This window comes from Uncinocarpus reesii, genomic scaffold (genome assembly GCF_000003515.1).
Source record: "Uncinocarpus reesii 1704 scaffold_4 genomic scaffold, whole genome shotgun sequence".
Taxonomy (NCBI): Eukaryota; Fungi; Ascomycota; class Eurotiomycetes; order Onygenales; family Onygenaceae; genus Uncinocarpus; species Uncinocarpus reesii.
Window position 1 is genome coordinate 2,252,431 of NW_003052497.1, and position 23,910 is coordinate 2,276,340.

At 50.9% G+C, this 23,910-nt stretch overlaps 11 protein-coding genes across 11 annotated transcripts in view; 5 read left to right on the forward strand and 6 right to left on the reverse strand.

Annotated features, from left to right (window-relative positions):
- UREG_06898 (uncharacterized protein) overlaps positions 1-702 on the reverse strand; it is a gene marked incomplete at both ends in the record, with an annotated part of 1,847 nt that extends 1,145 nt beyond the window's left edge. Inside the window, 3 exons of the mRNA XM_002583885.1 lie at positions 46-309; positions 484-537; positions 596-702. Coding sequence (XP_002583931.1) covers positions 46-309; positions 484-537; positions 596-702 — 425 coding nt within the window. The remainder of the gene's footprint in view (positions 1-45; positions 310-483; positions 538-595) is intronic.
- Positions 703-1,540: 838 nt separating this feature from the next.
- On the forward strand, positions 1,541-2,443 carry UREG_06899 (uncharacterized protein; the record flags this gene model as incomplete). Its single annotated transcript, XM_002583886.1, has 3 exons — positions 1,541-1,673; positions 1,742-2,123; positions 2,221-2,443. The coding sequence occupies 3 exons, from the start codon at positions 1,541-1,543 to the stop codon at positions 2,441-2,443; spliced, it is 738 nt and encodes a 245-aa protein (XP_002583932.1).
- A 1,113-nt stretch (positions 2,444-3,556) lies between these two features.
- Positions 3,557-5,247, forward strand: UREG_06900 (uncharacterized protein; the record flags this gene model as incomplete). Its single annotated transcript, XM_002583887.1, has 4 exons — positions 3,557-3,571; positions 3,636-4,117; positions 4,270-4,288; positions 4,417-5,247. 4 exons carry the CDS (start codon positions 3,557-3,559, stop codon positions 5,245-5,247), a joined length of 1,347 nt encoding a protein of 448 aa, XP_002583933.1.
- A 2,135-nt stretch (positions 5,248-7,382) lies between these two features.
- Positions 7,383-8,970, reverse strand: UREG_06901 (uncharacterized protein; the record flags this gene model as incomplete). The annotated part of the gene is made up of 2 exons (XM_002583888.1): positions 7,383-8,316; positions 8,426-8,970. The coding sequence occupies 2 exons, from the start codon at positions 8,968-8,970 to the stop codon at positions 7,383-7,385; spliced, it is 1,479 nt and encodes a 492-aa protein (XP_002583934.1).
- Positions 8,971-9,660: 690 nt separating this feature from the next.
- Positions 9,661-10,107, reverse strand: UREG_06902 (ribosome biogenesis protein rlp24; the record flags this gene model as incomplete). Its single annotated transcript, XM_002583889.1, has 1 exon — positions 9,661-10,107. The coding sequence occupies one exon, from the start codon at positions 10,105-10,107 to the stop codon at positions 9,661-9,663; it is 447 nt and encodes a 148-aa protein (XP_002583935.1).
- Positions 10,108-10,676: 569 nt separating this feature from the next.
- UREG_06903 (mitochondrial import inner membrane translocase subunit tim-14) lies at positions 10,677-11,142 on the forward strand (the record flags this gene model as incomplete). Its single annotated transcript, XM_002583890.1, has 2 exons — positions 10,677-10,727; positions 10,801-11,142. 2 exons carry the CDS (start codon positions 10,677-10,679, stop codon positions 11,140-11,142), a joined length of 393 nt encoding a protein of 130 aa, XP_002583936.1.
- An 861-nt stretch (positions 11,143-12,003) lies between these two features.
- Positions 12,004-12,558, forward strand: UREG_06904 (uncharacterized protein; the record flags this gene model as incomplete). Its single annotated transcript, XM_002583891.1, has 1 exon — positions 12,004-12,558. The coding sequence occupies one exon, from the start codon at positions 12,004-12,006 to the stop codon at positions 12,556-12,558; it is 555 nt and encodes a 184-aa protein (XP_002583937.1).
- A 691-nt stretch (positions 12,559-13,249) lies between these two features.
- Positions 13,250-14,140, reverse strand: UREG_06905 (uncharacterized protein; the record flags this gene model as incomplete). Its single annotated transcript, XM_002583892.1, has 2 exons — positions 13,250-13,643; positions 13,908-14,140. 2 exons carry the CDS (start codon positions 14,138-14,140, stop codon positions 13,250-13,252), a joined length of 627 nt encoding a protein of 208 aa, XP_002583938.1.
- A 463-nt stretch (positions 14,141-14,603) lies between these two features.
- On the reverse strand, positions 14,604-16,225 carry UREG_06906 (mitogen-activated protein kinase MKC1; the record flags this gene model as incomplete). Its single annotated transcript, XM_002583893.1, has 5 exons — positions 14,604-15,244; positions 15,307-15,621; positions 15,676-15,742; positions 15,806-15,938; positions 16,113-16,225. The coding sequence occupies 5 exons, from the start codon at positions 16,223-16,225 to the stop codon at positions 14,604-14,606; spliced, it is 1,269 nt and encodes a 422-aa protein (XP_002583939.1).
- Positions 16,226-18,871: 2,646 nt separating this feature from the next.
- UREG_06907 (uncharacterized protein) lies at positions 18,872-20,863 on the reverse strand (the record flags this gene model as incomplete). The annotated part of the gene is made up of 4 exons (XM_002583894.1): positions 18,872-20,140; positions 20,208-20,557; positions 20,618-20,636; positions 20,699-20,863. The coding sequence occupies 4 exons, from the start codon at positions 20,861-20,863 to the stop codon at positions 18,872-18,874; spliced, it is 1,803 nt and encodes a 600-aa protein (XP_002583940.1).
- Positions 20,864-21,491: 628 nt separating this feature from the next.
- On the forward strand, positions 21,492-22,807 carry UREG_06908 (uncharacterized protein; the record flags this gene model as incomplete). Its single annotated transcript, XM_002583895.1, has 2 exons — positions 21,492-21,751; positions 22,405-22,807. 2 exons carry the CDS (start codon positions 21,492-21,494, stop codon positions 22,805-22,807), a joined length of 663 nt encoding a protein of 220 aa, XP_002583941.1.
- Positions 22,808-23,910: the final 1,103 nt, after the last annotated feature.

Genomic DNA, 23,910 nt, shown 5'->3' on the forward strand with positions numbered 1-23,910 from the left:
GCGCCAACAAGATTATGGGCGAATCAATTTTTGCCCTTTCCTTACCGAATTTCTTTCCCGTTCTCCCATCGTTGGTTGCCGGTGGATCTCAGTTTCCGTTTAGAGGAGTCGTAGTCCGGGACGAGGACGCGGATGTCGCCGAAGAGCGGAGAGGTAGTAGAGCAGGGTTTGGCCCGGGTTGCCCAGGCAGGCGGGTGCTTCGTCGGGGTAGAGGTGTGGGAGGAAGGAGGAGAGGAGGTCTTCGGCGGAGGAGGCTGGGGAGGGAGAGCGGGAGGAAGAAGGGAGGAGAGGAGCGGAGGGGCGAAGGGGCTGGATGCGGGAGGGGAGCATTGGGGTTTTTATGTTTGGAGTGAGAGGAGGAGAGAAGGTGAGAGTGCGGTGGGAGAGAGTTGGGGGTTTGGGGATTGAGGGTTGGGGAAGGTTTGGAGGGGCTGTGATGGGGATGACATCAGGGTGTTTCCCCTCCTCCTTACTGTCACCTACGAGCCGGTTATCAGACGAAGAATAGCACGACCACCATGGCATTCATCTGCATGCCTTGAGAAATCCGTCACATGCTGAACAAGTATTCTTTATTTCATGGAGATATCCTCACCCAAGCCCCCAATTGCCCTTGCACCAACAGTTGGATCTCCCCGCGCCAATCAGCTTCGATGTGAAAGCCCATTTGACAATCCACAATTCCCGCAGGAGTCGCTGCATTCTCGGCGCGCAGGAAGAAAAATCCAACGCTAAGACGAGCGGTGGCCTTCTGGACTGTCTGCGGACAGGGGTCCCGCAACTGTTGGGGCGAAGGGAAGGGCAAAGCTCGGGTGTGTCGCTGTGCCGCCTGGAAGGGGTGATGCACCGGGCTTTGCGAGCGTGCTGCACGCGGCTGCAAGGATGCAAATGAACAAAGTCTTTTCCCCTTGAGGTGTCCTACGTGATGCTGCGGCTGGGGGGTCTGATATAGAAGTGTGGTTTTTTTTTTTTTTTCTCTTTCTTGACGCCTTTATTTCTCCGAATTAAGATGGGGGCTCCCAAGCGCGGCAACGGCTGGAGAGATATCCACCACGTTCCTCTCATGCAAGGATCAGGAGAGTCTCGATGCAACGGTCTGAATTTCCAGCAGCGCATGTTGCCAAATATCGCAAGCGACGACGATGAACCCCTGGAACTTGCCCCCTAAATAGAAACACGCACGCCCGGTATCATGCCTATAGGAGACGAGATATTACAAGCCAACGCTCCCTCGGCTTCTGTTTCTGTTTTGCTCTCGAGAAGCCCAGCTGGATGGGACGGTCTCTTCGTCTTGATTTGCTGGTATTAAAAACGGGGGCCCCGTTTCTCCCTCTATCGAGATAGTGTGATGCCGGGATGTAGGCGACAACGGCGTTTGCGGGGGCAGAGACATTGTTATCTTCCTCATATTCTCCCCCTTCCCCCGTTCTTTTACAGGTCTCTCCGTGGTTGGTTTTTGAATTGCTGATCTTTCTTTGCGGTGCATCTATTTGTCAGAAAAGAGAAGAAGAAAAAGAAGATAGAGATTCAGATCGGCACGATGGCTGCTGCTGATAGTGCTCCTGCTCTGCCGGACTATGTGTTGGATTGCGATGCAGTGCTGAAGGACGACGTTGCCTGGCGGTATGGGAGGGCACCAGATTATTCCAAGACGAGGAAGGTTTATGAAGCCGGTGAGTTGCTGCTCTTATCGACGAATGCCGGCGTTGTCGTGTATTTGTTGCTGAGATCTATATGCCAGGCAAAACGCGCAACCACGAGCCAGGCAGCCTTCCGAGTCTTGTTGAGAACCTGGTCAAGAACTGGGAGATCGAAGCGTCGTTCAAGACCAGGCTCGAGGACTGGCGCACTGTCGACGCCAGCTGCTACACGTTTGGCCTCAACGGCGGGCCGGCGCGCGATGGTACTCATATGCTGGAGGTGGGGACGTACAACGCGCTCATCCCGTCCAACCAGTACTATGACCCGGAAAAGCTGGACTTTACGACCAGCCACAAGGCGTTTAAGCGAATGATGCCAGCGTTTGCGTGGGAGGTGCTGGAGGTGTACAGCGGGCCGCCAGCGGTGGTGTTCAAGTGGAGGCACTGGGGCAAGATGGCCAATGATTACGTGGGCATGAACGAGTACGAATTTTTTCCCCTTTCTCCGCTTTTGCTTTGCCGTTGTTGCAGACAATTTTTTTTATTTTTTTTTTGTTTGGCTTACCATCTGGATATGTAGCAAGGGCGAGAAAGTCACGGTCAAGGCGCACGGGGGCGATATCGACATCCAGGGCTTGTTGGTGGCCAAGGTGAATGAGAAGCTCCAAATTCAGTCGATTGAGGTGTGGAATGATCCCATGGAGATGTTTCGACAGATTGGGAAGAACGGGGATGCCGTGATCACACCGAGGGCGGAGGGAGAGACGGGCACGGAGCAGCCAGGCTGTCCGATGGGGCATTGAGCTGGGAAACCCATGTAAAATGACTGTATGAGGAATGGAATTTATCAGCATTAGCATGCGCTGTCCATTGATGTAGACGTCATGCTGAGAACCAGCCATGAGCGTGCGATTGATTCCGTCATTCTTCAGGATTCTCGGATGGAGATACTCCAGTGCGGAATTGTGTGGAGCATCAGGGGAAGATGTCGCTGAGGGCTGAGAGAGTGTAGAAGAGTGAATGCATGCTCAACGGAAAATAACATCAGTAGGATATAGAGAGAGAGAGAGAGAGAGATGCAGGCTCTGTATCACTGGACACGGAGGAATCGAGTCGGTGATACAGGAGTCTGCCTGCGTGACGGGTTGACTAGCCGGACATGAATGAGCAGAGAAGAGACAGATAGAGACAGACATAGAGAGAGAGAGAGCGTCGGAATTACCTCGACGCCAACACGATCATCGGCATCATCGCCGTCAAACTGGCTGTCGATCGATCTGGATGCTGTTGAACTATTATAAGAATAGTTCAGGGCGAGATGCTTACTGCCAGCGACGGAGCCTTAATGCCACCTCGTCAGCTGCTGCATTGCTTTTTCTCCCCGCAAAGAGAGTCTGGATCGGCGGTCCTCCATCGATAGCCGCAAGTTTGCCACTGGGAAATCACAGAAGAAGAGAGAGGTGGAATAGAGAGAGAAACGAAGATGATGGCGATTCCATTCTTACAGACAAGAGACATGGCTGTTCTTCTGAATGAATATCGAGGATAACCAGCTAAATTGTCCGGCTGCTTTTCTTTGCTTTTTCTTCTTTTTTATTTCTGTAGCACTGCTATCCACACGCCGCAGCATCTCACGACCAGCCAGCACGCTGTCACATGCTCGCTTTCATCTTTTCCATCTCGACATCGTCTCAACAGCATCTTTCTTCATCGCCAGCACCACGTCGGGACATGTCGCTTCGCCTGCCTTTGCTCCATCCCACTGCTCGCTGCCAATTCTCCCTCCCTCTGCCTCTACCGTGCATGGTCGCTCACTGATCCTCCCCCCCGACTTTCTCACCACCTCGCCTGTCCTCTCGTCCCTGCCAACCACTTCCCCCGAACTCCTGTCCGCACCCCTCCCCTCGCTCTGAACAATGGCGTCCTACAAGGTAGATCTCGCTTCGTCCTACGTCCTCCCGTCCTCTGTTCTAACCTGGATCCCACCCCGGCTAGGAAGCTTCCAATGCCCGTCCCCTTGGCCAGTCCACGCCCCATCCTCGCCAGTCCTCCGGCCGTCTGCATTCCCACTCCATATCCCTGGGCGTCGTCAACACAAACCACCGCGTCACCCGGCGGAAGAGCATGACCTCCACCGCCGCCGCCAACATGACGGCTGTCGCTGCTGCGCTTGGTGAATCCGCTGCCTCGCCAGGCGTGCCCTTGACCTCCTACCACCGTCGAGGCCTCAGTTCTCGAAAAGCCGGCTCCGAATCCACCTCGATGGGCTCGGCCTCTGCCTTTGGCTCATACCTCGCCCAGCAACGGAAGCATTCGCCCAATGCCGCCGGGGGTAATAGTAATAGTAATCATAATCAGAGCGGCGAAGAAACCTCCTCCGCGAGCCGCCCCATCAGCACCAAACACCGCAACCGCCGCGCCAGCGAGGGCTCACATCTGATGAGAGGTGAAGGGAAGCGATCCTTGATTGAGTTGAAGTGTGATCGGTGTGGGAAGGGGTATAAGCATAGCAGCTGCTTAACAAAGCATATGTGCGTGTCCCTCAATGCTACCCCATCGTCCCAACACCCATTATTACATCAATTTCGTCGATGGAATATGCCTCTGGCGCGCCTCTCAACCGATTCAGGACTGCTCCCGTACCTGTGGTGCACACGGTCCATGAATCGGTTGCTTGGCCTCCTGCCACTCAGTTTTGTCCTTGTTTTCCCTTCCCCTCTGTTCCCAGAGTGAATCAGTCTAAATTTGCCTGGGCCAAATGTTATTGACACTTCAGGATAGGTGGGAGCATGACCCGGCGTGGGCGTACACCTCTAAACTTCTCATCTCCAAGCATCAGCAAGTCCAGCTCCTCGAAGCCGCGACCGTCCTCGTGAACATGAACCAAGACGATCCCGCCCAGTCTGATGCTGCCAACTCGGGCGACTCGGATCGATCCTCCGTCTCGCCAACCGCCTCTGGCATATCAGAACTGCGTGACGAGTTGAGCTCGACCGAGACCACGCCTCCGCCAATGGGGGAGGAGTCCATGACGAAGTTGGCAGATCATCATCGCTTCGGATCTTCTGCCTTCTCGCGATCATTTCAGTCCGTTCCTTCGAGTTCCTTTGCTGGCAGTGCTCCCTCGTACTCGCCAGCTCGATCTCACTTCCGCCAGTCGAGCATAGACACTCGGCCCTCAACGGCTGATACCGGCGTTCTGGATGACGACGAGGCGGGATTGGCCGCTGCCATTGAGCTCTGCAATTTTGGTACTCCACGCACGGGCCCAACAGTGATGTCTTCTGACGTTCCCCCCGTCCCGCCCTTACCGGCTCGCTACTTGAGCCAAAGCATGAGCAGCAACACTCTTGCTGGCGGTAGTGTGCACAATACCGCACGAAGTTTCGACGTTCGAAGCACAACCTCCAAAGACGCTTCATCCACTCCAACCATGTTTAACCCCTTCCTCATCAACCCGCCCCTCTCGTACAAGATCTCGGACGAGCGGGACGTGAAGATGGGCGAGGTCAAACCGATTCAGGAAGAGGACGACGACTTTGATCGGGGCTCAGTCGTTCCCATGGATGAGGATGATGATGGGGTTTTTGGTAAGATGGAAGAGTAATTGACCTACTGCTAGCTTACTTGTATACGGCCTACTAAACCCAATGAACCATCTTGCGTTGTTCCCTGTTTTTCGTTGTTGAACACTGATGACATGATCGATGTTTCAAGACGGGGAAGACGATCGATGATCGACACGGGTTCCCGTCAGCAACTGGGGAATCGGCAACGGGCAGTTATCCACAGATTGCCCGCCTTGGACTGGGATAACGACACTTTTTGCTTTTTCTAAACTACTCGAGCCTTTTTGTTGCGGGAATAGTTTGTTTCCTTTCGCAGTTTAAAGCTGTTGTCTTGCTTTTTGATTCCCTAGGTACGTTGCTTTGCCAGATATACGATGTACAATGAAACGATATATACCTCTTTTTTCATTTTCTGGTTGGAGCCGCATTAGCTTTTTGAATAATCACGAAATCTCTTGGCCTCTTTTCACACACATACGGATTGAAGATGAACCATTGCCAGGATGTTGTGGGAGTAACGTTCAAATCCTTTTAAGGATTTATTTCGAAAATAACAGAAATAGAGTCAAAACAATCAAGGGGTCGCCGCCCCGAAGAAACAAAACAAACAGAAACCCCGGCATAAATGTAAACGAAGAAAAAAAGGTACAAAAAAAAAAGATATAAACAGAAACATAGACACCAAACACTGCCCGCAGGCATCCATTCCCACAACCCCGGGTCCATCCCTAACCAACCCCCGAAAACGTTACCCCAAACATCCCCAAGAGCTAGGCCGACGCCCGCCGAATTCGATCCCTCCAAGGAGTTCCTTTGCACCACACAACCACGACAAACCATTGCTCGGAGGCATCCTTCGTTCAACAACCCTCATACTCTCCCAAAACACCGCCCAACGACAAGGCCATAAGCCTCTGGTAATAGCCAATCCCTCCGGAGGGAAAATCCAAACACACAACCACCCAAAACAACGCCCGTAGGCATCTTTCATTCCACCCTCCGAGAACATCCCCCAAAACAAGCCCCAAAGTATAGGCCGAAGCCGTCGGTAAGTTGGTTAATCGATCCCTTCGTCGGGATAATCATCGGTATGTCGCAATCTTCGATTCACGGTTATTCCAGTAGAAAGACAACGCCACCACACACACATCCATCTCGTTAGTTGACCAGACACAAGTGCTTCTTCGACAAACTTCCAAAGTGATAAGTAATAAATTTCCCATCATGATCCCGCAACCCAGGATGTTCCATTCCAGGAAGATAACAGGAGATGGCAAGAAGACAAACCCGGCCAAAGACCCCACCCCGGTCAAGCGAGCGTTTTCTCAAAGGAAAAAAAAGAAGGGAAAACGTCAGAAGGATTGAAAAGAGAATACCAACCGTCAACCCAGAGTTTCCAAGAATTTCGAGACGCAGGGCCAACGACTCCATACCACGCGTCTCACAAAGCCTGGCAGGAAGAGAGCACAATACGGCGAAAAAGAGGGAGAAATGTCAACAAAACATTTCTCCGCAGTCATTTTTCGCTTTCTTGAGACTCTGCTCTTGGAACTTCTAGAGAGGGGAAATAGCGACGAAGGCCTAGCCAATCGAAAAGACTTGGTTCTCTTGGTATCAGAAGGAATCTTTTTTTTCCCTTTGTCGATTTCCTTTCTCCACCCCGTTGAAATCGCTAACTTGACAAAGATGGAGTGGTTAGTAGGGAAAGTACCTGCAAATCCTTTAGGGACAGGAATCCGGATGAAGATGGACCATAGGGGTATCAAAAGTGTTTGGATTAGGGGAAGTTTGGTTGGATGTTGGACCGTCGCAGGGGATTTTCCACCTCTCTAGTCGTCTTGTCTCTTTAAAACGGTCTTTGGAAGATATTTCTTTTGGAAATATGACGAGGAACCTGCCGGTGCAGGGCCTTTAAAAAGGGAGTAAAGTACGATAAAAGTGTGATTTATGGCGAAGGCGAAATGGCGAGACGAAGACATGACGAGACCGGAGACAAGAGACGTGAGAAAGAGAATTGATGTCGGTGATGAAGTTATTAGTATTCGAGAAGGTGGAAAAGAGCCCAAGATATAATTATTTGTCACCATGTCAACCAGAAAGCATGGAAAGAGGAGAGCAATTGCAGCAGGATTTCGAAAACAGGAAACCGAAAAAACACCACACAGCACGCTGCTCAAGACTGGCTGGAGGAAGCAGGTGCTTGGACCTGCTCCTCGGCTTGACGGATTGCCTGGTCCTGAGCGGCAAGGAGGCGCGCCCGTCCTTGTCGCTGGCGGGTTTTCTTTGACGGTCGGTTCCGTCGCTTTTTCTTTTCGGCGGGATCCGCTTCGCCAGCCTCCTTATCGGACTCGGCTTGCGGTCCTTCTTCTTGTTGTTGCTTTTGCAGCGGCTTTTGCTCGGGTTGTTGCTCGAGCTGTTGCTCCGGCTGCCGTTGTTCCGGCTGCTGTTGTTGTTGCTCCTGCTGCTGCTGCTGCTGCTGCTTTTGTTGTTCTTGTTGCTCCTCTTTGGGCAACGCAGGCTCGGTGCCATTGCTGTTGCAGTTGTCGCTTTCTGGGACTGCGGTGACGGCGACGGCGGACTCTGGTGGAGTGTCGGGAACCTCCACGGTTGTTGCTGGTATCTCCGCTGGAGTCTCGGAGGTTGTCGGTTCGGGCTGTTCTTCTTTTTCAACGGGCAGAACAGCGGGCGAAGACTCCGTGGATGATACCACCGTGGGAGGGCCAACAGGTTCCTCTGGGATAGGTGCCGAGTCAGGAGTTGTTGAAACGTTCAACTCGGCTGTCGAATCCATGACACCTGGCTCTTGGGGTTGCGCTGGGGGGAGGAGCTGTTGGGGCCGCGGTGTCTCCAGAATCAGGTTCTGGAAATCCTGGGAAACAATGGGGTGGAAACTCAGTTCTCTAGAGAGAACTGGGTTCTTCCATAGTTCCACCAGAGGAGTTTCCTTTGCCTGCTTCGGGGTGGACACCGGGACGGTTAAAGTTGGAACAGCTCCGCGCACAAGAGAGACGTTGCCGGTGTATGGAACGAGTTCCCAGCCCCGATAACTGTTATCGGCCGCGTTGGTTGATGATTCCACAGAAGAATCTTCGACCAAGCTTTCGGTGCTTGTGGAAGACGACGACGTTAAGCCGATCAAGTCGCTAACGGCATCCAACGAGGTGATGGGCCCAAGAACAGGGACACCAGAGTTGGCACGGGCCGAAATAGACACACGGCGGCGGTCGGTCGTCAAAGCGGTTACCGGGGTTCTTGGTCATAGCCCCCGATTTGATGAGCACGAAGCTTAATCCACTGACCAAGGAGGACACCAAAGCCACAACGATGCAGACGGCTTGTCCCATTTTCAAGTCGGAGTCGCCACGGGAGCGAACGGCAGACGGTTCACTCTCGACGGTGACGACACGGGACGGCACGGGAAGGGTTCTTGTCGGTACGGGGACAGAGGCCTTCTGCATCGCAGCCAAATCCAATTCGAAGGCGTCGTGAGAGGACAGGTTTGCGAGGCTGTCCAGCTCGGCAAGGCATGTGTTTTCCACGCGTCGGAAGCATGGACGAGGATGACACACGAATCTGTCGATGCAATATGTCGCCAGATTCACGCTCTCATACCAGCCTCTCACGACTAGCACTGTTTTCGTCGATGCTACCACCCTCCATTTTAAATTGAGCTGGGGGCGGATTTCCGTAAACGGAACCGGAGCGAACGATCCCCAGATCGTTAAAACGGAGATGATTGCCGCGAGGGTGACGGGTAGCATCTTCGTGGTCGATTAAAAATTTTGCCTAAAAAGGCCCGGAAGGAGGAGAGGAAGAGGAAAGGGTTAAAAAAAGGTAAAAACGAGCTTTCAAAAGCTTTAGCTCTCGGTAGAGCAAGAAAGAGAGAGAAAGAGAGGTGATTCGAGATGGTGGTGATGGTGGCTCGCGTGAGGATGGTGAAAACGGTGAGTGAAAGAAAAAGGGAGAGAGAGGAAGAGAAAGAAAAGCACACAAAGGATTTTTATATCAAGGCAAGCGAGGGTCACGGGGGAATCACGAGGCCAGTAAACAACACGTCGCGAAGGAAATTTCCATCAGGAGAATCAAGGAAAAGGGCGGCTTTGTTTTGTTGTGTCTGGTAGAAAAGGGGGCTAGGCCCAACACAAGGAAGAGGGGAAGATGCTGGAATCGGAGGATTCCGTGGAAGGCTGGCAAGTTCCGGATATTCCTGGTAGGTTAAGGAGGAAAATGAAGGATTGATATGGAAGCCATATAATCAAGAGTTCATGGAAAAGAGAAGCGCTTTTTTATATCTTAAACCAGCAGGTAAGAGCGGTAGCCCATCCTCCCAAACGCCCGTACATGATTGTCGTCGACATGCAGAAACCAAAGCCAAAAAAAACCCCTGGTATATAGAAAGCAAAAGTAGAAAATGCAGATGCCAACGGAGGAGCCAGGTGAATGCCAACAGCTCAGTCGATATCCATTTCCTCCTGTGTTCCCCCATCCACCAGCATTCTTGTCTTCTTCTTCTGCCGCACCCGCTCCTGGCCAACGACAGCAGCGTTCTTGTTCCTCTGTTCCTCCAATGGCACACCTTTCTCCAGCATCTGCAGCTCCTTTCGAATAAGATGCTCTCCTTCGGCGACCACTCTCCGGTCCTCCGCTCTCTTCCTGTCTCTTGCAATCTTCCCTGCCAACCTCCTCTTCGTAAACACGCGCTCTCTCCTCTGCCGAATTTCTTCCACCCGCTCCATAGCCTTGACCGTGGCCGCAACCAGATTCCGGTCATATTTCACGGGGATGTTGCGCTTCTTGGCAAACTGTGAGAGGACAAGGGACGAGTCGACGATCATCTCCTTGCCGCGAAGCGCGCGATGTGTCTTGGTCCACTTGAGCTTACGCGGTTGGCGCTTCATTTTGAAATTCTTGTGGCATTTGGAGCGGCAGAAGCGAAATTGGCGGGCATCGTTGCGGACGAAAGTGATGCCCTTGGACGGGTATACGGGCCGACCTTTAAAGAACTGTTACCCAACGAGTATATGTGGCAAGAATGACGCGGGAGCCTTACTGCAAAGGTGACAAGTTTCGATTCTGGGAATTTGGTTAGATATCCAGCATTTTGTAGAAGCGGAAAAGTGCAGGAGTGGCCATACCTCATGTTTGCTTCTTCAGACCTGCCCCTGCTCCTAGAATGAGCGGTTTGTTTCTCCCAGTCTCCTCACACAGCCCAGACCGTGTTCTTCAAGCGGGCTGGTTGATTCTCCCTGTGTAGTTCGCAGTCGCAGTGAATTTTTTGATAAGGTGAGGTTGAAGTGACAAATCAGCGCTAAGCCACATTTGTCGCTAGCGCGGTTCACGGCAAAAGAAGTTTTGATTGCCATCGCCGCCTTCAACTCTTCAGTCAGTCATTCCTGGGAGAGACAACGGTTTGGAGGTCGTGAATATCTGTCAGTCTTGTGTTAGCAGACTCACCCTACTGTCCACCATGACTTCTGTTCTTGCTGTGGGCATTGGCGTTGCCGCCGCTGCTTTCTTTGTACGTCCTGCTTCGGCACGCTGCTCATCATTGTTCTTCTGAGAATGAAAACAATTAACAAACCTTCTTCCAGGGCCGTGCTGGTTTGGTCGCTTTTCGTCGCTACAGGGGAGGTGTCAACGCGATGGGGGAAGGCGTTCTACAAAGGCGGATTCGAGCCCCGCATGAACCGTCGCGAGGCGTCCCTGATACTCGGGCTTTCGTACGTATTTTTCCATTTGATCTCGAGTACTCCCTTCAAAGCGGCAAGGCTAACGGATCCGGTGCGGCATATAGTGAGAGAACACTTACCAAAGACAAAGTCCGCGCTAACCACCGAAAATTGATGCTTCTGAACCACCCCGACCGCGGCGGCAGTCCATACCTCGCGACGAAGATCAACGAGGCGAAGGAGCTTCTGGAGAAGCATGGTTGAGGGCGGAAACGGGACCAAACACTATTATGAACCTCGTTTCGTGGATGCGCCGTGTGAGGCATTCATGAAGGCCGGGCACCATTTCTTGCGAAATTTGCATTTCCGTTTTGCTTCCTGCATAGCACGGCGTTGGCGGGTATTCCAGATAAAATATAGACCAGATTTTGTTAAAAATTTATGTGTAGGCTTCGCAAACGTCTCCTCTCTTGCATCTATTTTGGTTACAAATACCCCTGTTAGAATAGAGCGAGGCATGCGCTACGGGTGGTTGTGAGCTGCGGACTGTGCTGTACTACTCTTTCTAGATCCGAGCCTAGGCTCCTCTTCTGCCGATGTATATTAGGCTAGTTTCTGCTGTCTGAGTCGATTTAACTCGATGCCTCTCTTCTTGTGCATCCGACACCCTGAATCCTCTCCAAGCAAGTTATGTTGCCTTTGCTACATTTACTCTTGAATATAATCATTGGAGTGACCATCTTGCCTCCAGCAGATATGGCTTCAACAAAATATGCAAATGTCCCTGCATATATCTAACCTTCGGGCGTTGACTAAGAAGTACTCCGTACCTCCTTAACTATTAATCAGCGAAGGGAGCCCGGGCTACCCTTGACGATCCATCTCAATACATAACTAGCAGTTATATCTATCACCAGGACTCTTGCCTCAACTCATGGCTTGTTTAAGTCGCTTTTAGTATGAGGAGGAACGCCCGGCGCTGGGCTTTCAACGGGCCAACCAGTTGATGGTCAGTATTTCAATATTGTGATGTCCTCTGAGCAATGGCTAATACCTCCGACTTCGAAAGAATCAGTACAAACATACCCCTCCAACGGCCGCCTCACGGCTCTTGTCTCGGTCACCATGTCCAACACGGATGCCCCGCCTTTGCAGCCCCAACAGCTTCAACAGAGCGAGGGACAGCCAAAGTGGTACCGAGTTCTCCAGCCGCAAATGGACACTGCAGCCCATGATCCTCTCGATCCAGCCAAGCGCTACCACGAAGGTGTCTTTGTCGAAGCAAACCCAGAAAAATTAAGAGGGACTCTATTCCATGTCACGGGCGACATTATCGGAGCGCATGGCATGAGGTACGAGGAGAGAATCAACTATTGCCCCGCGGATTCGATACATTTGCATGTCAACCCGCAGATCGGGTGGGTTCTCTCCGCTGATTTCCATTCGGGGAAAATCAGCACCATCCTGCGATCCTTGCCGACTCCCCCCAAACAACAGGGGATCAACTTTTGGGAAGTAGATCCGGTTACGAAAAGGCATGAGATCATTTGGACAAAGGAGAATGGAGATCCCTATGGGCCTGATGAGCAACAGCGGCCGGTGTTCAAGTGTAATGAATGGACGAATCTGTACGCAGTTCCGGCGTTGCGTGATGCAGGGGTTTTGCACGACTTGGCTTGAAGCTGGATCCTGGAAGGATTCGAGGGAGAAGAACTTGCTATGGATATTATTATTTTTCATTATAGTCTTATAGAGTAAACCGACTATGAGACTACCTGAGAACAGGGGCTCCCATCACTCTCCTCCAGCGTATATACATGTGGTCCTTGATAGAAGAACTCCAGCCACGTACTCTGTCACCCAAGCTCAAATGTCTCAGGGTGGATCTAAACCTGATGGTAGCAACCCGATGGTAGCGACCCAAAGGTAATCACCGGGGTGGATGGTCACGACTTCATTTTGTATCTTGGTCGTGTCTCAGATCCCAAGACAGATAATCACAACTCTCTCGTAAATCCGATGTCTTTTCAATAGGTATTCGAGACAGCCTGTGTCGTGGGATTTATTTTTTGTGCGCTACATCATAATTATTATTATGGTATCATCAGCCAGTACTTGCTCTCTCCCCTACCAGTTCAATGGCACCTCCATAACAATTTCCAGCTTCATAACATCTTAACGGCATAGCCTCTGGGAAAAGGAGCGCTTTTGACTCCCTGAAGGGCATATCCTGGGGTTTGGTAGACTGGTTAAACATCTTCCAAACATTTACCCATTAAGACCTAACATTGAAATGACATGACCAAAGGGCCGAGACTCTCTTCCTGAGTCCAGCACCCTTCGCAGCCACAAGCCTTGTCGGGCAAACGAGTTATAACCAATCTTTGTCCATCATCCGCAATAAAGCCATCTCGGCAGGCCATATTTGAAGGAATTCGTGGATTCGCCAGCACCAGTCCTCCTCCCAGGATAGAAATGGGGGTGCACATGAGGCACAAAAGAATTCCCAAAAATCAGGGCACCAGCCAGCAGCTTCCCAATCCACAAGGGTGATGTCAAAAGATCGCTCCCCTTGGTTATTTCGGCCATTTTCTGCGACCACAATGTTCTTTTGCTGGATATCCCCGTGCGTCAGTGTGGGCCGGTGACCTTGAAGTACACGAGGAAGGCAGGTTTCATAGAAGCGGGCTTTATAGTCTGGGCAACCTCTGCGTTCGCTTGAGGCTCGATAGTTTGCTGTGAGCCCAGCAATAAAGGCAGCTTCACTATTGAATGGGCCCAGATAGATGCCACTGCCTTTCTGACACCAGAATAGGTAGTGATGCACACCACTACCGTCCAAACTTCCAAAAAAATTGGGCCATGGACATTCAACCTCCCGCATGGCATCAAACACTTGACGGAGCTTGGCAACAATTCCATCTTTCTCAGGCTCTGTCAATGACGGCCAAAATCAAGTCAAAGTGACACCCCAGGTGCGCGCTGCATGACCAGAAAAAATCTGATTGCGGTCTTGATACATTGCGTACAATCGAGGGGCTGGGATCTTAGGGGCATGTCGTTCAAGATAAACCAAAGCCTGCCCTTCCCAGGTCTCTACGCAGCTGCCGAATTTGACAACAATCTCATTGTTCACTGCAACAACCTTGGCGGCTGAGCGCTCCCATATAACATTGGCGCATGCCCTGATTTCGTCTGGAGTGGGGAGAGCAGGTAGAGGCTGAGAATTGTTTTTGAATGGGAGAGTAACCGGTTCCCACATCTGGACTGAGGGGGGAGGAGGAGGCTGAAGGGGCGAAGGCAAGCCTGGATGACAGCTCTTCGTTAGAATTGCGATGGAGCTCACTTTGCAGCGAAATGGGCCTATGATCTTTTATAGAAAACGGCAGAAAACGGCACGTGACATGTCGGCGGTATCTTTTTTGATTGGTCAGAGGAGTGGAGAAGGGTGCCAAGCATTTGCGCTTCTTGGCACCAGCTTTCAGGTCGCATCAAGGGGGGAGAGAGAATATATATGTGCGGTTGACAATATGGGAATACTTGACTCTGTATATATTGTATTCATCATCCAATATCCTTTAAATTTCACTCATAGGTCCCGCTCGATAACCAAAACATTAAACAAAAAATATGGATGATATGCCAGAAGAAATACGGAAATCATACTGGTCTTTCCAACAGCAAGCATACCAGGTTTGTTTATTTTGCAAACAAAAGTCCAAAATCTATCTCATAGCATCCATGCCTCCTTGCAGGGAAGCTTCAAGGTCATTGGGCAACGCACCACTGTGAACCGTCTCCTGAGGGCGTGGCTCGTCTTGCTTCCAAGCGCCGATGTTCTCTTCTGGTATCGGGACGCTGGTTTGTTGAGATGCAGATTGTGGCAAAGCACTTCCGACTTGAGGGTGTGTTTGTCGTACGTGTGCTCGGAATCCCACGACCTCGTCTAAGATCATTTTTCGCATCTCATGAACGTCTTCCACGACTTCAAAATGAAGGAAATCGAACGGGATTTTGCAAACCGGCTCATCAGATGCATCGTGCCAGATTTGTAAATACGGGTGTTCGAGAGCCTCCTCCACCGAGATACGCGATGATGGATCAAACGCCAACATACGATCAAGGAGATCCAGAGCTTCTGGATTCGCATTCGGAAATAGTCTTTGGAAGGAGACTTTCTGCATATATGGCAAATTGCGAACGTAATCCTGCGCACGGGGAGACCCGATTCGGCGAAGGGTATCTTCATTTGGAGTTCCTAGATATCCAAGGATCTGATTCAGCTGGTCGACATAGTCACGACCCTTGAAGAAAGGTCGTCCTCCAAGTAATTCGGCAAGAATGCAGCCGACCGACCACACGTCAACTGGTTTTTATGTTAGACTCGATAAGTTCGAAGTATTGTTTTATTTGGGGGCTGTGACATACTGGCTTTCGTGTAGCTTGGGAAGCTCAACATGATTTCCGGAGCACGGTACCATCTCGTAGCAACATACTCAGTCATGTAGCCGGCATTCTCGTCCGGGTCCATGGAAAACCCACGAGCAAGACCAAAATCGCAGATTTTGAGCTCACAGTCGGCATTAACGAGAAGATTTCCCGGTTTCAAATCACGATGTAGGACGTTGGCCGAATGGATGTACTTGAGCCCACAAAGGATCTGATAGATGAATGATTGGAAATGAGCGTCGGTCAGGGGTTGACCAGAACGGATAATCGCAGCAAGATCGCATTCCATGAGCTCTGTTACATTCTCAGCGAGACAATCCGTTAATCAGAAGCGATAGGTGCCCTCACCTTCATATAGGTAGACTTCGTTGAAGTGTTCGGGCCTCGGAATGTCCATATCATAGAGACAGGTGATCTTGAGCCAGTGTCAGGACCTGTCGAAGCTTTGAATTGGGCGAGGGAAGCTTCCAAAACATACATTGCGGTGGCCGCGGAAATGCTGCAGCAATTTGATTTCTCTCAAGGCACGTTTAGCAAGGATTTTCTTGCTGAAGACATTGGTGACCTTCTTGATAGCGACGCCTTCACCGGTTTGTACGTTCGATGCAGCACTAAGAAGATGCAGCGCATGGCGGTCAGAATTTGCTCATCCACATCAAGCATAAGGCCCCAAAAGAAAATTGGGCATTGGTTAAGTAAGTCTTCCACAAATCGTGAACGCAATGTCTATGCGACGACCAAACGACTACCCCGCCCAACAATCGACGAAAAATCAAACGACATACCAGACAATTCCATAAGCACCTTGTCCAACTTCCTTTGTCACATTGTACCGTTCATCCACAATAAAGTCCTGGTTGAACACCCTGAACACCTTGCGTCCTTGTAAATCTGCCATTGTTGCGTAACCGGAATCACATGTATGAAAACCAAATGACCAGCTCTGGAAGATCGAATCGGTTGAGGACGGAGGGAATCACTCAGGCTATGGCCCTTGCTGAGAGGCCGTGCGAGAATGAAACGACAGAATTGATCCAGACAAGAAAGCGTGTAAGCGTGTGTGGACGAGTTCTTGCTCCTGGTCCAGCGAGGAGAAGAGGGCGGGCGGGATGACGATGGAGGAAGAAGAAAAACGAAAGTCGTACGCCCCTTAAAGCCCAGCGCTGACGGGAGATCCCGTTCGTGTCTCAGGTGACAGCGAGTGAAGAATCCAATAGGGAGGGCGGCGTTTAACAGCTCTCAGTCATGCGAAACAAAAAAACGGACAGGATGGGCGGAGGGGGGGAAGAGGCATGAACTAGTTAGGGATGGGCAGATACTTGGCAGGCTTGCTGGAGACCCAACTGGGCGCCAAAGACGGACAGCCACGGCCAATAGAACACACCGGAAGTGCGAACGCCAGGCCGGCAAAGGAAAAGGAGCAGGCGAATGGAAGATGCAATGTGGGTGTGTTGTGGAGGAGCGCGGGCCTGCTAAATAACTTAACAGTCTCGCTAGCAAACTGGCGGAGGGGCCGCGGCTGGCGGGGAGTTTGGCTTGCGGATCACCCAGAAACCACTTGTTCAGTTCGATAAGTTAGTTAGTTGGTAAATATAATGCAAGAAACATGGACAACAACCCTTGGACTGATACAAGCTGCCCATCTCTCCCGATCTACAGAGGAAATGACTGGAGCTGTTATTCCAAATTTCGCGACTTTTCATCCCTGGGAGCATCATGGATCCGTTTTTCTGAAACCAGAGGGACTCCTCTTTGTCTGCACGCCATTTCTCGTTGAGACGCATCTCCATTTGCACCGGTCGCCTGGTGGTACATCAATTGAAGGGGCTCCTACTTTCAGCCTTACGGGCTTCGAAGCCTCCGTTCTAGAGTTCACACAGAATCTTATGACTGCCGGACGGGTTAAAACAGACAACTCTCCCGCTGAAACATGCGCTTGACAGCCTCCAGCCGTTGGATAGAACCACGGCCCATCGCCTCATGATGTACCGCTATCCATGCGAGACCATCTGCCCCGAGCCTCATTGACCGCAAAAGCTGCGAAAACTCGATCAAAGCCATTCGATAATATTGCCATTTGACTCGGTTGACATGAAGCAAAAATGCAACCCTACACATACAGTTCCATAGAGGAAAGGAACCTCGTCGCCACTTGGCGCAAATTGCCAGGCTTCGGGTGGATGGAGGAGATCATATCAGTTTATGCGAAACATCATCCACAAACGGTCGTGATCTCGACGGTGGCATGTCTCGCATCGAACAGCATTCTGGCCTTCAAACTCCCTTAAGCCTGGAGGACCCTTGTTCTTGGATATCTTCTCATTATTACTGACAGGATGGCCTGCCCAGCCACTTAATAACACTCAAGGAACCCGCCCCCCAATTTTCTTCAAACAGCAAAGGACCCGCGGAGGTGCAGAAGGAGTCTCCATCTTCGACGAAGAAGATCAGGGCTTGGCATGGATGAAATCTGCTCTGAGATCTCACGCATACAGGCGGTTATGACGCTATCTGAAGCCCTGGATCCAGGATGGGATTCAAAGGTGAATGGACTGGCATGGGTCTGGCTCCCGACCAAGTTATTAACTCCCTAAGAATCGAAGTTAACTTGTCGAAATACTTACTTAGCCATAGCGCGCGGCAGTCTAGCTACTCTAAGCACCACGCATGCATAGACAAGAATGCGTTTACCCAAGGCGCTGAAAAATGTCGACGAGATCCTCTTCACAGCCTATATTACGTGCCTGCCCCAGGAAGCTAGTTACCTTCTTGGTGGCCGGATCGGGGGGACACCCTTAACAATTTTAGTTGCAGGGGTACTCCGTACATGGGATTGGGATATCAACTAGGAAAAATTTCGTCCACGCACACGCCCATCCCGGCGCTTAGTCAAAGTAATGAACGAAAAGCTCCTCGTGGTTTCCTCTCTTTCGTTTCTTTTTTTTGAAAGCTGCCTACGAGACTAAGACATCCGTCGTTTATCTTCCATTCTTTCTCCCATAGAGCCCCTTCTAGTGGACCATTCCGAGAACGCTTAACCTGCGGAAGCAAGCTCGCGGTCCATGGGTCCAGCGACAAGCTTTTCCCCGAACACGCAACATGCATGAGAAGAAAAGTCGCCAATTGTCGTTAATTCTCAGCAAGAACCAAAGGGTTTCGGCCTGGCCGAAATATGATGATTCAATGGAGTGATGCTTTCCGTAGTATCGTTGGTCTCGACAAGAAACAGCGCATGGATTAAGAAAATGTTGAAGTTGATTTTCGGATGCAACCCTGTTCGACAAGCAATTCTTTGTGCTTGCTCTTCCCGCGTGGCACAGAAGGGTTGGGCTCTCCGTCTGTTCTAGAAGGTTGAGAGAGAAATCAAACGCTGGAGTATGTATGACCTAATATCCGAAATGGTACCCATGTCGAGAACTGGGGTATGGGGTAAAAACAAAAACTCTTTAATCAGCAAAAAGGAATCACCAATGGAAAATAAAAAAAACCTGGGGGAGCTCCAAAAGCAAAGAAAACGGCGCCCTGCACCCCATCTTCTCCCATATTAGACGGCAGGAAACGCAGCGCCATCGCCTCGAAGGTCGCTCCCGGCACTATACACCATTTGACCGTCTTCAACATGGCATCTGATAACTTGCCCCCTTCCAAACATTGCTCTTTCGAAACCCCGGAGGATCTTGACCTGATGGCCCAATTGTCTTAGCCCTTCGGCTACTGACTCGCCAATTCCTTCTTCCAGGTAGACCGTTCGATCCACTGCATGGGAGGATCTCGGGTGTCCAGCGCCAATACAGAACCGTGGGGCATCAAGAGCTGATTGCGGAGTGCCTTTAAACGCTAGCATGTTCAACAAAACCTGAACGTGACCTTGTGGTTGCATAAAGCCTCCCATCACACCATAAACGGTGTGTAACGAATTATCTTCTGGATTGGTGATCATCGCAGGGATGATGGTATGGTAGGGTCGTTTGCGCGGGGCAATCACGTTAGGGTGGCCCGGTGTCAGGGAAAAGTTCGAGGCTCGATTCTGGAGGGGGAACCCGCAGCCCTTGGGGACGATGCAGGTTCCGAATCCCCCGTAGAGGCTGTTGATAAAGGAGATGCCGTTGCCTTCTTTGTCTGTCACCGCAAAGTACACGGTATCGCAATGGTTATGTGCTGGACTGCCGTGATCCACAATGCCCGAAGCCTTGTTCGGGTCAAAGAGCTTTGCACGCTCGGCGAGATAGGCTGGCGAGATGAGGCCCTGTGATGGAACCTTTTCGACGTCAGGGTCGGTTACCCACCATGCTGCATCTGCAAAGGCGATTCGCAAACTTTCAATTACGGCGTGGAGATATGGGACGGAGTTGTGTTGCTCCTTCGTGAAATGTGGGATTTTGCTAGTCCTTGACAACTCCTTCAGTATACCGAGAGCCATCAATGCAACAATGCCTTGGCCGTTTGGAGGATGCTCCCAGATTTCGATCTCTCCTCCATTAATACTTGAGCCCGCAATCTCGCTCGGATTGATCTTCAGTGATATCGGTTCAACGCCTTGGCTGCCAGTCTCCGCATGGTATTTGAGATCGTCAAGGCTCAAATAACCTCCAAGGTCTTTCACAACTTTGACGATTTCTTCGGCAATTCTGCCTTTATAGAAACCGTCCTTTCCTTCCGTCGCAAGAGTTCGGAATGTCTGAGCAAGATTTGGATTTTTGAAAATCTCGCCGGGCAAAGGAAACCTAGCACCGTCTTTTGCTTCAGGATCGGCCTTCAACAGCTCTCTGAAATTCGGTGAAGCGTTGCGTATCGGCTCTTCGCATGCTTCCCACTATGTTCACATATTAGAACAGACAAAATACACTCACACCTTTTAAGATGGAACTAGATCAACCTACAAAACTTGAAGCTAGTTCGGAAACTGGAAATCCGTTCTCGCCTAGCTCGATCGCGGGCTTCAAGATCTGTTCAAGGGTTAATCGCCCGCTGCCAAACTTTTCAACGGTGTCGACCCATCCGGCTGCTGCGCCCGGTGTGGTCACCGCATGGACACTGGTCATGGGAATTCCGCCGGTTTCACCTGCTGCAAGGCCCATATCCTTTCGAATCTGGTCCAGGGTGAGGTTTCCAGCAGCGCGGCCGGAACCGTTGAGTGCAGAGACCTTTTTGGTCTTTGCGTCATAAAACAAGCAAAACATATCTCCACCAATGCCCGTCGAGCTCGGTTCTGTCATATTCAATGCTGCGGCTGTACATTACTTTTCAATTAGAAATTTACTGGACAGCATCGGTTGCACTTGAGACGAACCAACAGCCACAGCCGCATCCTACATATGCCATTAGAAGATCAACTAGAAGCGTCTGATCGAGGTTCGTGCTATCTACTTACAGCTGCATTTCCACCTTGCTCCAGAATCTTCTGGCCCGCGGCAGCAGCCAATGGCTGGGTGCACGCCACCATACCGGTTGTGCTGTGGACGACGCTCCGTCTACTCGCAAAGGGAGCGAACTGGAGCCCCGGCACCGAGTAGATATCCCGACACGTCAAACCCATTTTGGGCCAGCCTTTTTTGCTATTATCTTCTCGAAATTCCGTCCGTTTCTTGATGGAAAGATATAGGGTAAGACAAATCCAAATGACTCAGCTATGGGGGACGAATTGCAAATATATACTCGCGGAGAGAGCCCGTGAAACCGGCGGGTATGGAATCGCCCCTTGCCGACATGCCTGATGTTCCCCTCCGCAGTCGCTGCTTTGGCCAGGTGTGCTGTTCCCCACAATCAGACGCCGCCCGTGCTTACAGTAGATGGCATCCAATGATATCGCACGAATACGCCGGTACTGGATACGGTTCCAGAGTTGTTCTGGAATGCCTAATGTTACCGCTAGTTCTTTCTAGGCTTAGCGGGTTGCTCTCGAACTTGGCCCACGTGATTGGATGACTCAAACTGCTTATCTAATCTGGCAGGTCCAGCTCTCCAGCTGCTGCCCTCTCTCTCCCGCACGCGAAAGTCAATCAGGGGCCTGCTCTCAAACATCCTCGCTGACATCACCTGTCCAGATCCCTGGCGGTGAGCAATCCATCATATCTTCAAATATCACGATGGATTGACCCTTTTTGTCTCGGTATCTTTTCCTTGTTTCGTTGTTTTCCCCTTCTTTCTGATCAGAGCCTGCAACCATGGTGATCTACGTGGACTATGCGCGGGATGCCTACGCTTCCTTCCCCCCTCAAAGTAGTAAAGACGCGCAGCGTTTGCTCTCGGTGGAAGCTGTGGCACTGAATTCTTCAGCCGGTACTAGCATACCGGTCGCCTTATCGGCCGACCATGTTGATGAAAGTGGGACAGAAGGCGTGGATGCCGAGGCCGGGGATAGCTCCAGTGCGGGTGGTCTGGATCCCGTTTCTTCAAAGTTCGCTTTAGCTTTGAGCTGCTATCCGTATGCAAAATGTGCATTCATTTAAGGCTGTGCTTCTCAGGTATTGACCCCAAAATTTCGCAGGGTAGTGAAGCAGATTGCTCGCTGTGTGGACCTGAATACTCTCCATGCCTTGTCGAGGACATGCCACGAGATTCGTGAGATATTGCTCACCTCTCGGCGCCAGCTGATGCGGGAAACGTTACGCTGCCGGCATGACTCAATCGGGATTGGAGGGTCTGCTGAGTCTAGTCTTCAGGGCTCCCCGCGGACTACAACATCAGGAAAGACAGGTTGTTGTGCGCGGGACATGGTGGCTGAATGCTACAGATGCACTTCTATCGTTTGCAGGGTATTTCTCGCGGAGTTCAACCTTGATCAGAAACCGCTGACAAGTACTAGAACTGCACCATGAAACCTCCCAGCACCTCAATCTTGAAAAATCGCCTTCGCCGACTGTGCTCAGCATGTTTGTTGGCGCCTTTATCCGACCATATCGCTTCTGAGGCATCAAAACATCATGACGACGGCGTCCACTATTCGACCTCAATATCCTTCGATCCTTCTTTTTGCTCATGCAGTGACGAAATCTGGCTATGCCGGCCTTGTGGCCAAATATTACACAGTGATGATACCGCATATAGACGTGTGTTCTCTTGGCGCACTCGATATAGTTCATACTTGGGCGGTGGTCTTGGCGCCGGCATTGGCGACACCTGCCAGGGCGTGCAGTGCGGACGGGAAGATAAATGTCTTGCGGCGGAAGAGATTGAAGTTGAAGTCGACTGTGAAGTCGATGACTGGGTAGCAGAACATGCGGACCATTCGCTCCCCCACCATGGTGACGGCCATCATGCCGATGGCGAGGGCCCAGGGTATTTGAGGCAAGAGATAATGGGCGTTGGCGGTGTGGTAAAGCACAAGGTGAAGAAGCGGGTAAAGATAGGTGCAAGTGTGGAGGAGCGCGAAGATGAGCGCGAATCCTCCGTATACTTGCAAAAGGAAGCTTCAGGAGAGGCCAGGAGCTGGTGTGGATGGTGCTTTCGGGTGGTGCCAAGCAAGTCAGAGCTTAACTAACGCTAGACCGTCTTCATGAGAGCCAGCGTGTCAGCCTGTTGGTGATGTGGTACACACTGCCTTGATTGTGCATCTTTACACCAAGCCCATCTCTCTGGTTCTCCTGCATATCAGAGCAGAAATGGTTCCATATCCATAGACCTTTAATGTTATGAATTAACAACCTGTGGTAGTACAAATCCATCTGCATACCCAACAACAGGCTAAAAATTGACCAAGGATGGGCTGCATCCTTGGAATTTGATTTCAATTTATTTGAAACATCTGATGTTGCTCCAACAGAGCAATATGCATCTCATTTTCCTGTTCCTCTTGGGCGTTCCTGAGAAGGCGGCTGTCCCTGATCTGCATCCTGCAGGCACAGTGTTAACTATAACCCCGGTTTTTTAATAAGAATACTCGAATTGGAGCTCATTTTGGAGCTCTAATCCCTGTACTATTGCAGGACCCTTTTTTTTTATTATTGTCGTCTATCCTCAGTTACCATTTGACATGAGATAAATGATTAATTGCATGTTGCGAAGATGTTGAATAAAAAGTACAGGACTTGGGACTGACATCCCATGGTGACTTGCAAGAGATTATGACTCTTGTGTTGGTGACGCGTGAATGTCCCAACCCACTGTGTGCTCATATTTTGACATTGACCCTCCCTTTTCCCCGCGGTTATTTTACAGCTCCAACAGTTGAGGCTTCCAGCAGCGCTTTTCTGTTTGATGAGATCAGTTTAATGTTATTAATGATAAGGAAACAGGAGGGAGAAAAGATTTATTGCACACTGCTGCCTCTCCTTCCCCCTTATTTCCGAGGCACTTTGAAGAGATACCCCCTGCGTGCAGGAGGAGGAGGAGGGGGGGAGGAAAGGGGGCTTCCAACCCAACTCTGCCCTCATCATGTTGATTGCAAAACTTGGTAGTAATGGAAATCACTCAGCTTGGTATTCCTTGATCAATCTGGGATAGCGACTGGCTGAGGGGGCGGGGGGGCGGTCTATTTGATAACTGGGTGGTATTTGGTTGAGAGGAAGGCCTTGTGGGGGTGGGCCTGTCGGGTCCCAAAGGGGCCCCCAAATCGGCGTTTTAGGAGGACCATGGGAGAAAATA